The 14487-nt window shown below is 37.5% G+C and overlaps 1 protein-coding gene across 50 annotated transcripts in view; it reads left to right on the top strand.

Moving 5' to 3' along the window:
* magi2a (membrane associated guanylate kinase, WW and PDZ domain containing 2a) overlaps window positions 1-13835 on the top strand; it is a 332684-nt gene extending 318849 nt beyond the window's left edge. For 17 of the 50 annotated variants that reach the window (XM_087247169.1, XM_087247164.1, XM_087247163.1 and 14 more), the window contains 2 exons: window positions 3471-3559; window positions 6208-9717. In XM_087247169.1, coding sequence (XP_087103295.1) covers window positions 3471-3559; window positions 6208-6264 — 146 coding nt within the window. In that variant the 3' untranslated portion in view covers window positions 6265-9717. Of the gene's footprint in view, window positions 1-3448; window positions 3560-6204 lie in introns of all 50 variants that reach the window. The other 33 variants (XM_087247179.1, XM_087247172.1, XM_087247178.1 and 30 more) reach the window with 6 other exon arrangements.
* Window positions 13836-14487: the final 652 nt, after the last annotated feature.

Below are 14487 nucleotides of genomic sequence, written 5' to 3'. Positions count from 1 at the left end.
ATGTCTACATAGTTTAAATGGACATGAGAGATGGAGTAACTATATGTTTTTTCAATGCAAGACAGATCTGTGAAGAGGTTTTTTTGTTGGCTGATTATTAAGAAAATAGTATAGTAAATTGTCAAAACTAAGCATTTTTTGCATTTAAAAGACATCTAATAAATGTGTAAACATAGACATCTTGGCTACAAAGCTAAATTTGGGTTGTCAGTGAAAATCGAATGGACTTCTAACAATTTTCCAAAAATAAAATTTGATGTAGTCTTTTGTTTTGTTTTTTTGTTAGACGACTAATTACATTTTTTGTAATGACAGCCTTAATTTAAGGTCTCTGCACACTAAAGTCTGAAATTTTCTGATGTGAAAAATGTGTCACGTAAACAAACCTTGTACACTAACTTTGATGCGTATAAATAGTCCATCCCAGAAAAACGCAAAACATTTCAGAGTCAGTTCAAACAGTGATACTTTGTTCTCCTCTCTTCTCCAAAGTAAAAAAGAAAGAGGAATAGGCTACATATTGTGTTCATCCAATACTGCATAGAGAGGAAGGAAAGTTTAGCTCATTATCAAACAGCTGTGCTAGATTATCCTGAAATGCAAAGTTTATTTCAGTAAATCAGTGGAATTTTGATACATTGCTTGTGATGCTTCACACATTCACGTACATACATAAATCCTAAACAGAGACTGGCACTAGACATTTTAATAGATTGCGGCCACGTTGACATGTCGAAGCAATGAACTGAAATCGGACCATGCTTTCTACTATAATGTCTATGGGCAGTATATCAATTGTATGGACACACACACCAAACAGCAGCAAGGCAGAAGTGTGCCAGTCACTGAATCAAGCATATACAGTAGGGGTTCTCAACTGATCGCAACATTCTGTCTTTATTTTATGCACTGTCTTTGTCATAAAGTAATCTGCAGCTCAAACGACGGCATTCTGTATTTATTTATTTTTAGCTTTTCACTTGTACGGTGGCTCTTTAGTCTTGTTTTAGCCAAAACGTCTGTGTATAGATGTCTATTAGATGTCTTTTAAACATAATTAGTTTGGTGAGAAATGATGGTTGAAAGTTTGTGAACCAAGTTTAGATTTTTCAATATTCTTGAATAAAAATGACCTGAGACATCATTCAGTGTTCAGACATGAAAGCGAATTCAATCAAACTAATGAGATGATTAATTCTGGGATTGACAAAAGTACAGCCTGTCCTCCAACTGATTTGTTTGTCACTTTTCTACTGTGGTAAAGTTTTGTTTTCGTGAAAATTTTTGATTTGTCTAGCTCGATTAGACCATTGCGCTAAAGCAGTGCAATAATCATAAGTTCCAATACTGGTTCTGAACTATTATAGGGGTTGTCAAATGTATATTTATATTATCTGTTAAGACACATGTCAGTGCAAACTAATTAGCAAAATCTTGCTTTGATGTTCTTCAGGAAGGGATCAAGGCTTAATTAGTGGGGTCACCACCACTCCCCCCAAACTACCCTCCCCCCTGTAATTTGCTCTCTAAACAGTCCTGTATTTTTATTTGTACTGTAGCAACAGTCATAATTGTTTTTTGATTAAACATGCATTATAAAACTTATTAGTTTTACACCCGAGAGGCCAAACTTCAGGTCATAATAAGCTACTTGCACAAACAACCTATTTGGCCATCTATTAGAGGATACTTTCTAAATTTATGCGAGCCTAACCTTGCGGTCACACCAGATACCGAAAGCAATGTTTCTGATCAGTCCTGCACAACATCTTGGAGGCATTTGAACCATCGCTCGAAACAGCTTTAACTCTGGAATATTTATTTGGGTTTTCTCGCATGAACTGCTTGCTTCGAGTCCTTTCACAACATTTCAATTGGATTAAGGTCAAGACTTTGACTTGGCCATTCCAAAACATTAACTTTGTTCCACTTTAGCCACTCTTTGGTCGAACATCTTGTGTGCCTGTGGTCATTGTCTTGCTGCTTGACCCACTTTCTTTTAAGATTCAATTTAAGGACAGGTGTCCTGACATTTTACTTTAGAAGTTGCTGGTAGAAACCAGAATTCATTGTTCCATCAATGGTAATCACATTATATGTAGATCTGGCTTTGGGTCTCCACTTCTTTTACATGTAGATTTTCTCTGGTTATTTTTTTCTGTTCAGTCTGTCAAGGTCAGAAAGATGTGAACAATCAAGAGATGATATAATCAAGAGCTTGACATTTAAATCTAAAATTGTAATTGTAATATAATTGCTTTAAACAATGTCTTCTATGTAAAGTGCTACATTAATAAACACGCATGACTTGATTGGTAAGGTGAAATACAGAGCTTGTGCAAACATCCTCATTGCTATTATCAGATGCTGCCATTTTCATTTTGGTACAAATGTATAGAAATTAACCATTAATTCACCAAAAACAAAAACAAAAAACCTTTATGTTGCGAGAGTTTCCTCCTCTTCCTTCCTCCTCCTCCTCCTATTAGCTATAGGTCATATTTCAGGGAATTGGCCAATAAAATGACCTATTGGTATTCTGTTGTATAGTTTGGAGGACAAGTTGCACTGTTGAGTTTTGACTCTATCTGTGCTTAAATTATGGTTATGTTGGTCTACCTTTAGGTGATGGTTTGGGGTCATGTTTACGCATATTTGCAGAAATCTGAAAGATCCTAAAGGGTTCACAAACTTTTAAGCATGGTACATATTTAGGATGCCTTGTGTGTATTATGAAATAATACACTCCTACAGACTTTCTCACGCCAGGACCAGTAAATGTGTTTAGTTGACACGGTTTATACATCATTATTTTATGCTTTAAATTAGTTATTTTTATCTGTACTTATAGAAGGAGCTCACCATCAGTTAAAGTTTTTGCTATGGCTTATTTTTAAAATAGTTAGAATTGTATCCTCTTATATCACAAAAAGGCTTAAACCTAGTTCCATACCTAGAATGTATTTGTCTAAAGATAGACAACAGTAATTATTTTTTCTAAGGCACATATATAAAAAATACTTAAATGTCTCAATTAAACTAAGACCTAATTCTTGCTTAGTCTAAGCCCTTTATGTAAGACCGGGACTAAAAATGATGTCCATTTGATAGTTATTGTAGTAATTGTAAATCTTTTCCCAAAAATCAGTTGAGAATCAAGCCAAAGCTACCAAAGAAAAATCCTTCTCTTGCACACTAATATTTAATAACCCCAAAACAATTCAAAAGCTTTCCATTATCTTGCTAACACAACACTCTTTTTAACATGGTTATGACAGCATGTTCTTTTGTATATTAATCCAGTAGCTAGTCTTCTTCTCTTTCATCAGTGTTATGGTGAATAATTTGTCCTTCCTTTCTCAATTTTCCTCACTGAATACTATCTCAGCTCTGATCTTAATACTGTCTTAGCCTGTGGCTGCTGTTCTAACCCTAATGATTGGTCTAGGTTGTTACTTCGCCTCTTATAGGAATGGTATCTTCCAGTCTCTCCATGTGCATGAAAAGTGACAACCATGGCTCCCCCTATTTCTTCCTAATGGGCCATCCTAAAGACACGGTTTGTAACAGAGTGCATGTGTTCTAACACACCAATCATCATTCTAATCAATTCTGCGTGCTGTGGTTTGGATTGCTTACATGTCTTCAGGTTTTATTTTTATTTTTCACATATATAAATGTGCGTGTGTGTGTGTATGTGTTTTGTGACATATCAGGACACAAATCTGTATAATGGAATGACACAGGTATTACAAGAAGGTAGTAAAATATGCATTTCTATAACATTTCTTAAAAAGCTTATAATTCACAAAGAATAAGTTTTTCCTTTTTTTTCAGAAAGTAAAACAGTACAGTTCCTGTGAGGGTTGGGTTTAGGGGTAGGTTGGAGGATAAGCCAATGGAAAATGCAGTTTGCACTGTATAAAAAACTATGGAAACCTATGTATTGTTCCCACATTTCACAAAATTGTTCAGAATTTTTATGAATTGGCTGAAAGTGTATTGCTTTCCTATCAGGTTTTTTTATTATTTTTTCTTGCTTGCTTGCTTTTTGTTTGTTTGTTTGTTTGTTTTTACCAATATGCCAAAGTAAACCAAGGTAAAAATGTAGCTATGAACATAGTAATTTAAAGTTAAATTGCAAATTTGCTATACTTCAATTAAATACATTTACGCAGTGACTAATATTTAGTTATTTAATTTTGTATCAATATATATATATATATATATATATATATATATATATATATATATATATATATATATATATATATATATATATATATATAATTCGCAATGAGCACTGATTATACTTTCATATATTTTACTAAAACATTGTAATGTATGTAGTACTATTTTTTCATGCAGGGATTTTTTTTAGATTTTTTAGGAAGCAAACTTGCATTAACAGAATTTCTCAAGTCATTTCTCACTTACATTTTGTGTTCGACAGACAAAAGAAACTCAAAAAGGTTTATAACCACTTGAGTGTGAGTACATTTGAATAAATTATTCCTTTAACAGTAATTAATTGTATAACAACCAAGTAATAATATTGAGTACATTTAGGATATTCAATATTCTTTCCATGCACAATGAAAGCTCTGAGCTACTTCAAAAACTCCCACATTGAAGAGAGACTGATCTACCCCTTGACTCACATACATTCTTAACATTCTTCTAACCGACTCTCCACTGTGATGGGAACTTAATGCCTATGAGCTTCTAACAACCACTGAAACAACCCAGTGCACACCTTTGCTTTGAAATCTGCTCACATTTGGCCATCCCTTCCCATGCATTTAGTATCCCACTGCGATCTCTGTGGAGCCACAAAGGCCGAGCTGAAATACAGCCATCATGAGATGGTTGTGTCAGCCTCTATGGTTTTATATTCCGTACCTGTCTTCTATTTCACTGTGAAAAAGCCTTTATGAGCTCGGATTCATATTTTTCCTCTGTAGGCCAGTGATTTCTGCTGCTCCAGGGCCATATAAACGAGAGAAATGTACCCTTGTAGAGTACGAAAAAGCTAGCAGGGAGACACAATGATATGTAATTGTTTACACTTGCTATATTTCCCTGCGCTTGAAGCTTAATGATAAAGGGATAGTGTTGTAAGTGTTTGTTTTCTTGTGCTGAAATAAATTCCCAGCCAATTCGCTTGTTAGCAAACGTTAAAATGGCCGCCTGGGCTCATATGTGCTGCGTAGGTTGGTAGAAAGCTAAGCAGTCTTCAGTGCATCCTGCAATATATGAGGTGACAGGTAGGATTGGGGATGTGTAATGAGAATATTAAGGTTGGTGACCCTCTTTCGGTTTGGGTTGTGGGTGTGTGGGTAAAATATGCTATTGTGTATTGGGAGAGGAAGGAGAGGAAGTGTGGAGATGTCACTCCAATATAAGCATCTCAGTGTGAAGTGATGTGTGTGAGTTTATGTGTGGGGAAAGGCAGATAGAAGGAGAAGCCAATGGGAAAACCAGATTATTCCACTTCTAGTGGAGACATGAAACCATTTTATTATCCTGTTTTTATTATAATATGTGAACAATAGTGATTTATGTCCTTACAGAAAAAAAGTACTTTGATAATTACTTGATGCACTGATTATATCATCTGGTAGTACCATGCTTTGATGTTTATCATGCTGCTTCATTTAAATGATACTCCAGCATCAAAGATATTTTGTGGATTTATCATAATATAGGTTCCCATGGCACTATGATGATACCATGTGCAAAAAACATAGTAATACTATGGTAATCTTTTTGCATGGTTGACATAGATTTTCTCTCTGCAGTTCAGAGCAAACCCATCCCCTGCAGCCAATTGTAATATCTTTCATACATTACGCAAAAACAAATAATTCCAAAACTATACCTTACCTAGTGTCTTATTGATAGAGCATTCGGGTTCTGCTCGTCGCAATTAGATTGAACTGTTGACCAATGAAATTAACTGCTGGGTTGCGTATGCACTGAGCTGGTTTCAGAGTAGAACATTGTTGTGTTTTTTTTTCTTTAGTTTGTACTTGTTTGCCTGTGTTGGCTTTAGTTTCACTAATTTATTTTTATTATTTTTTTGTATGTTCTTTTTTTTTGTATTCTGGTGTCTGTGCTTGTCTGTGTGCGCGCGTGTGTGTTCCAATTTCTGCTTTAATCTCTTTTTGAATCATGGATGTATCTGTTATCATGTTTCCCCAGCAGATAGTCCCGCCCCCTGGGATGCTCACCCTACAGCCTCCCCAAGTCTGTCGGAAGTAGCACCACCCCTCGACAGCTTATCCAATCCATCAGCTTCTTCTCATGTGAACCCACCCACTGACCCACCTCATACATCGTCCTTGGAAGCAGTAGGTCCAGACTCTTGCCAGGGTCCAAGAGGCTCAGAGAGTAGGGCTCTAGAGCAGGCCAGTGTGGGGAAGAGGTCAGCTTTGGCAGGTGGAGTTGGGGGTGGGACCAAGCAGAGGGAGGGTAGCAGGACCAACCGTCGCTCAAGTGGAGGGAAGGGTCAGCAACAATACCTTGATGAGTTTGCGGGAGAGCCAAAATCCCACAAAAGCAGCCGGGCAAAGTCCAAGGAACGCAGAAGGGAGCGAAGCAGCACTCCGTCTCGCAAGCGAGACTCGCCCAAAACATCCCTGACTGACACCAGCATGAATGGGGGAAATGGATGCCTCGATGGTAGCAACAGTCAACAAGGACCTCTAGTGCCATTCAAAGCCCTACCAAAGGAACCAGAAAAAGGGCAAATGAGCCAAGAGAGTAACCCCAGCCACAACTCCAAGATCAGCAGTGCTGCAGGCAGGAAGGCCACAGTATCCCCAGGGCCCTGGAAGATCCCTGGTACGGACAAGCTACCCAGTACCCTACGCTCAGCCACCTCCACAATCAGCAGATAACATCTCAACCCAATCTCAGGCCCAAGTTTAAACCTTACTTTTGGCTCTTTTTTTCAGCCAACTCTTGGACCAACATTTGGCTGTGAGCCAACTTGTTTTGAGATTGGTTGGGCTTGGGCTCTGCTTGATTGATTTTCACAGGCTTGCTCTACTTGGTAGAGATCGTTTTTAAAATTGACTATGTGCCATCCCCCTACAATCCTCACAAAAGACCTTTCCATGCATTTCTAGACAGAGCATTTTTTATTTATATTTTATTCTAAGTTATTTTAACAGGTATGACACCCACCACCTTAAGAACTGGAAGCATTCACTCCAAAAATATCACGGTAGAATGAGTGAAGCATGTAGCGTGCAAAAAAGAAACCCAGACTGGTATAAACTATTGGGGAAAAGCACTCAAGACTCAGAGATGTACATGCATAGAGAACCACTTACTGACTCTTAACCACCACCGGTGGCTACAGCAATTTTTATACGCCTTCATTAAAAAATGAAGAATACTGAAGGAGTTGCCTGACATACAGTTTTTGTGTATTTGAAGAATGGAAATGATTAAAAAAGATTCTTTATGAGCGGACACTCAACTATGGAACTCTGCCTTAAAAGACTGACCTGCAGATGTCTGTATAAGGGTCGGTGAAAAGAATATAGAAATAGATATATTATATGACTACATATATGTGAGACAAATTGTAAATATGGTCTTTATACACCATTGTGAGCCCATACTGGAGTGTTGCCATTATACATGGTGTACTTTAGAAAAGTGTAATCCAGAATTTATTCCTATTCCATTTTAAGGTGCATTCCCACTGACAGCAATTTAAACTCTTGTGGGTTTAAATCTTCTCAACTTCAAAATACTGTAGAACGGAAACAGGAAACAAATCACATTACCTTCACTGTCTGCATTGACATTGGCAGTTGCCTTCTCATGTTAAAGATCTCATAGCCAGCGGTCACTTGTATCACTTAAAACGGCCAACTTTCATTGATCAGTAATGACTTCCAGTAGCTGAAAATGTTGCTGTCAGTGTGAGCGCCCCTTGACACCACTGATTGGTCAGCTGCTCTGTTAGTTTCTGGAGGAGCTGGTGGACTTTGACCTTCCCTTGACTCTGTCATCCCTGGTTCAATCTATTCTCCCTTTACTTGTTCAAAGCAATTTAAAGGAGTGCAAGGTGTTTTCGGTAAATTATAGAATGATTTTGATTAGGGCAGAGTGCCTTATGCCAGAGGTGTCCAGTACTACTCCTGGAGGTGTCCTGCAGAGTTTAGCTCTGATCCTAAATAAACACACCTGACCTGGTGTCACCCCTGTCTCAAATGACACAATTAACTTCTTCTTGCGATCTTGCGGACATACAATGACCACCATATTTGCATGTCCGTTAAGTCAATGAGACTGTATAGTGTCTCACTCATTATTTTACCCTTAAAATGGGTGCTCATGAGCTCTCCCTCTGTGGCTTCTATGCATTCTTGATATGCACTTCAGCTGAGCCACAATGAGAGAAGCTCCACTGCAGCCTTCTACCCAATGTCAAAGTGGCAATACATCCCAAAAGTGTGGACTCCACAAACCGCAAAGGTTAAGGGTGTGTTTGGGAAAGGCCTTAATATGCACATGTGGACTTGCACCAAGTCTACAATACCACAGTAAATCCACAGTGACTCCTTTGCTGCTGCCTGTCCCAAATGGCAAACTTATTGTCATGTACACAAGACCATAGGGTGTCCCATTTTTTTTTATTTTAGCTAGTGCCCACGAGTGCCTCTTTTGCAGTCAACATGAGCTCTAGATGTGCATGTTCAGTCAAGTCCACCTTAAAATGAGCTCCGCATCAGACTACCCAACAATCAAAGTGGATTTACTTCACGCAAGGGTGGACTCGGAGGAAGGCAGCAAGGGTTAAGGGTGCAATTTGGGCCAGGGCAGGAAGGGTATCACAAAATCATGCACTGGACCGAAATGTGCAGTGTGTCTAGGCAAGTGTGCAGGTCTCCAGGTTGGAGATGAGCTCTGCAGTAACACTAAGGAGTTGGATCGGACATCCTTGCTTTATGCTGACCACTTGATGCTTGATTTAAGCTCCAAATCCTATACAACCACATCAAACAAAAAAAAATAGGCTGCTATATATTCATTGGACTACTTGTTCCATTGAAACTGCAACAGTAACACCAGATCTGAACGAGTACAGTATGTTGTCGCATCCCTGTCTTTGAATGCTGATTGGTGTGTAGATCAAATGAGAGACTGGTTTATGTCTGCAGTATAGATATATCAATTTAAATCGGAGAGCTATTTTCATACATAGATAGAAAAAAAGGTGCCAGATATATATTATCGAAATCTTGGAGAGAGAAGTTTAAATGTTTGTTGAGCACTTTGTCTTTCGGTAGACATATAAAATACAGTACTGTTAAGAGTAAATGCTGTGCATCCATGAATATTTATCAGTTAATTATCAAAATCTTTCAATGATGATTCATTTATTAGTATTTCCCTTATATAAAAGTTTATTTCTAAGTCTATTTCACATGATTCACGTCCTCTCAGCAAATGATGCTCATTCCTTGTCTTTACAAATGGGTGATTTTTACACGCTTCCTAATCATGAAAGACAAATCAAAGAAGTGACATGCAGTTGTGTTCTGCGTAATCATCATTCACCTTCAGTGATGTGTTGTATGCTGTAACTCTTTGTATATTTACTGTCCTTCAATTTTTTCTAGCTTAGCTACAGTAGTATGCTAACACGTTAGCATGCTGACCAAAGGCTAAATTAAAAAAACCTATTTAATGGTCTCTGTCAGTGGAATTACTTTCATTTTCTTATGCTGAATCACTTTAGCTTTGGTTTTAGCAGACTGGGGAACATTGACGTGAATAATGTGAAAGAGCCTTGATACCTGGGCATGAAATGTAATCAGTGGGAATATTGAGGTGTAATAGTACTGTACTTTTCTGTTAAATCTGGAGATTATTCTACCCCATATCTAAATACTCTTTCATAATTCATATCATTCTGTGTTATATTGCCATTAGCGGCACTAGCTGGGTTTCCATCACCATGTGTTAATGTGCATTTTTAAGTTTCGCATGAGAAAGAGTGATCTGGCAAATGGAAAAAGAAAAATCCTTTAATTCACAAAAAGTTTTTTGCTGACTCACTATTAGTGAACATCACACACTTCACCAGTTCTCTTGCCTTGTTTACTGTTGGTTACTAGGTTACCAATAGGGATGGCTAAGGTGAAACAGTGACACAGTGTCGAGATCCCAAAGCAAAAGTGTTTTGAAACACTACACCGAAGCCTGATCCGAAACACCCAGGTAACGTGACTAAGGTGATTCGAAACACCCAGGCCATGTGAGTAAAGTGTTTCGAAACACCAGGTCACTAAAGTGATTCAAAGCATCGGTCAATTCAGAAGCGTTTAGAGACCTGGCAAATCTGCTTTTTACTGACAGCGTCTGAAAAATCTTATGTAGCCTCTCATGTAGTAACTCTACTGCAAATGGCCCAAGTTCGGATCCCGACCTGTACTAGTACTCTGAATTTATGACTTAATGTATTTAATAATGTTTTTAATGACCAAAACAAAACATATTTATTCACTAAGTGTTCATTCGGATGTCAGAACAATGTTAAAACAAAACATGTTACAAAACAGAGCATTTAAAAACTAGCATCTCTAACTACATCACCCTGAATTCAAGCCTATTGGCATGCTAGTCTGGAACTCCCACCGCTTCACTAAATCACTTGAAACCTCAACTCTACAGCGTGGGGTTTAATACCTTAATTTTTTATTGTTTTTTATTTTGCTAACTTTAAAAAAATATTGCTTCACGTTAATAGGTAAACCCGACTATTGTCGATAACAACCCTGCTGAAAAATCCAGCTTAAACCAGCCTATATGGTTGGCTGGCTTTAGCTGGTTGACCAGCCTGGTTTTAGAGGGGTTTTGGTCACTTCCAGGCTGGTTTCCAGCCATTTCCTGGCTGGTCTTAGCTGGCCAGGCTTGGAAAAAAAACATCTAAAACTAGCTTGACCATCCAGGTTTAAGCTTGACATAGCTGGTTTTGGCTGGGCTTCCAGCCTGGCTAGGCTGGTCAAGCTGGTTTTAGCTGGTCATCTCCCAGCCTGACCAGCTAAGACCAGGCTGGAAATGGCTGGAAACCAGCCTGCAAGTGGCCAAAACCCCTCTAAAACCAGGCTGGTCAACCAGCTAAAGCCAGCCAACCATCCTATGCTGGGTTAAGCTGGATTTTTCAGCAGGGAAATATACCATTTTAGCTTCTTATGAGTCATTTCTGTGCAACTAGTGGCATCATGCAAAGCTAAAAAACAACATTGGCTTAACCAGTTGCATATTTTCAAAGTAGTGTCTTAATTGTTTACAACTTTATACCAATTTTATTAAGCTGATAGTGGCACACAAATTACACACTTCTTTAAAAAAAAAAGCCAAACCCCCAATGGTGCTTCATTGTGAATTCCTCCTGCAATACTGTCTGATATATTGTACAATCACTCACGTCTTTGATGACTTTGTTACACTGAATTAATATATACATGTCAACTTCAGTTTCTATGAAAAGGACCCCAGTCAAGACCCCGTCAGGCCCACCCATTGTCATAATATCATCTCTATTATATTCATCCTCCACAGAAATAAAGCAATGACTGGTTCCACTGACAACTGTTGTAGATGACAAGGAGAGCCGACAATGATCTAGTCATTACAAGATAGTGCTAACATTTCCCTGATAAAGGCAAATTAATTGAAGCACTCCAAAAGCGAGTGTGCCTTTGTGGCTATTACATTCTGAGTGGTACATCCTTAGAAATCACAGACAGACAATGACATTGTCGAAATGTATTTTCCACAGAGTACCAGCAAAGACTGCGTGTGCATATGAATGAGTTGAATCACTCCAAAATGGTATAGTAACCCTTTATAGTTAAAAATGGGCTTAATTTGGTTCAAAGTTAAAGTTTTTGGAAAGAAATAAGACTTTTTAAGGCCAGAAACACACTCTTTGAAAGTTTGTCAGCCATATTTTTGTTATTTTGGTGCTAACAACATTCAAGAGGACAACACAGTTATCTTCTAATGTGTAAACTGTTGTGTTATAAAGATGCCTCACATTTACCATGTTTAGTGTATAATATTAAAGATCCAAGCAATCTGGAGGTTGTTTGATTGCTTAAGGGAATATGAAAATGAAATGAAAGTTTAACTACTGTATGGTTTTGCCACACTAAACATGGTGTGTAAAGTATAACAATGGTTATACAAACACTAAGCATCTGCCAAGGACCATGGTTACTACTTTACAACAATAAAACCAAGTTAGTTAAGGGTTAATTAGCTTATTAGCATATTAGAAAAGTTACCCGTTTAAAACATAACTATGGTTTTACTACAAATAAAAGTAAAATATTAAAAATAACCTCAGATTAACAATGGTTTTATAGTACACTGTGGTTATGCAAAACATGGCTAGCTAGCTAATACGAAGTAAGAAAAAAAAACATGGTTTCTATTATGGTTTTAAAATCATGATAAACTTTCATAAAATGTTAGCTAGCAATTAGCATATCATGCGCTTTACCCTTGAAAAAACAAACTATGGTTTTACTACAAATAAAACCATGAAGAAACATGGTTATTGTAGATAAACCATGATAACCACAAGTGTTTTTTTCTACACTAACCATAGTTTAGCCATGGTATTTATAGTAAAACTGTGATTACACAAATGGTAATCAGACTGACAATGCTAATAGAATAGGTCCTACACATAAAAAAACATGATTACTAAACCTTTTACTGTAATATAACCATGCAATTAATAAATTTTCATTGAATGTTAGCAAGCTAACAGCATGTAGCTTTAAGGTTGCCAAAATTGACTAATAATTGATATTTCAAATCTGTCATAACATATTTACGACACTTTGACCATAATAAAACCATATTTAGCTTCAAAATATCTTCACCTTTTATTAAATCAGGAATAAAAAGAGTGAAATAAATTAGCGTGACTCCACCTTTAGTAAGTTAGCTGGCCAACAGCATTTTCAAATGTTAGCTTCATGAAAAAAAGTTGGCACTAACCTGAAAACTATCACTAATAACACTATGAAAAACTGTGTTAAGAATGCAATCGGTTGCATTTAGCATATTATTGGAGTGCAAAGGGGGATGAGCTTGCACAGTTAGCAACATTTGTAGTCATGTAGACTAGAGGTGACCAAACACGCTCCTGGAGTGGCGGTGTACTGCATAGTTTAGCTCCAAGTTGCTTCAACACACCAGCCTGAAAGTTTTTAGTATAGCTAGAAAGAGCTTGATTATCTGGTTGAGGTGTGTTTTATTGAGGTTGGAACTAAAATATGCAGGACACCGGACCTCCAGGACTGAGTTTGGACACCCCTAATGTAGGCCTACTTGTTTAGTGTGTTTCTGGCTTTAGGGGTCCTTGTCATTTGTAGAGTAGCAAGTTTGTTTAAAGAGAGAATAGTTTCAGTGCTTGACGCTGTTTTCTGATTTTATTTTCTCAAGATTGCCAAAATGCTTCAGAGATGCTACTGAAAAGATTAAACCTGATAAATATGTGATATAAAATGAGATGATTTATCGCGAAGCCACGACGGCAGCGCAATGCCCAAATGGGGCTCAGAATCACTGTGTAAAACTCAAAGAACAGCGCGGTTCACCCTGTACAGCTCAAAACTATAAATATGACACTATGTACTATGACCTAGTCACAAAAACTGTAAGTGAGCTACTATTTTTCTGAAATGCAACTCAATGGATATATACTTACTTTTGCAGAGCTCTTGTTTACTGTATGATATTTACTGAAATACTGTCAAATAAAACCTTGACATGGTGTAAAGTATTCAAGTAAAATACAAGTGTTCTGTGAGAGTTTGATTTACTTAACGGCCTGAGCTGATTTTGCGCATAAACTGTTTAATGGTTTATTTTAACGATAATGCTGTCTGTGGGTTGTGACACAATTGCAGGATAAGGTAAGTATAACCTCTAGGTCAAAGAAGAGATACATTTTTGTGTCCACATCAAATTAAATTTACAAAAGTGATTTTATATACGAAGAAAGCAGTCCCAGCAGGCACAGGATGTCAACTTGATGTACCCCAGACAGGCGGACATGCCCACCCTAAAATCAACCAAATATCAATGTCTAAAGATGTCAGCTTGAGATTGTGTGGATGGTACCACTATGACGTCTGTCAGACGTTGGATTTTGGTTGCCATACCTTACGAATAAATTTCAGATTTGACATAAATATGATGTTGGTTTAAGATGTTGGATCGAATTTGGATTTTGGTCACTTTTCAACAGAACCTAAAATCAACCAAATATCAACGTCTAATGATGTTGTTATTGGACGTCAAAATAATGTTGTCCATAGATGCTGGCTAAACGTTGAATTTTGGTCATTTGACATCACGACTTAAATCCAACCCATGTGTGCCTGCTGAGATGATGTCAAGCAAAGTGTGTAATATAATTTTGTCAAAATAAAATATGGG

This window comes from Danio rerio, chromosome 4 (assembly GCF_052040795.2).
Source record: "Danio rerio strain M-AB ecotype USA chromosome 4, GRCz13ab, whole genome shotgun sequence".
NCBI classification, from domain to species: Eukaryota; Metazoa; Chordata; class Actinopteri; order Cypriniformes; family Danionidae; genus Danio; species Danio rerio.
Note: the sequence above shows the minus strand (reverse complement) of the source record. Positions and strands in the feature narration are given on the sequence as shown.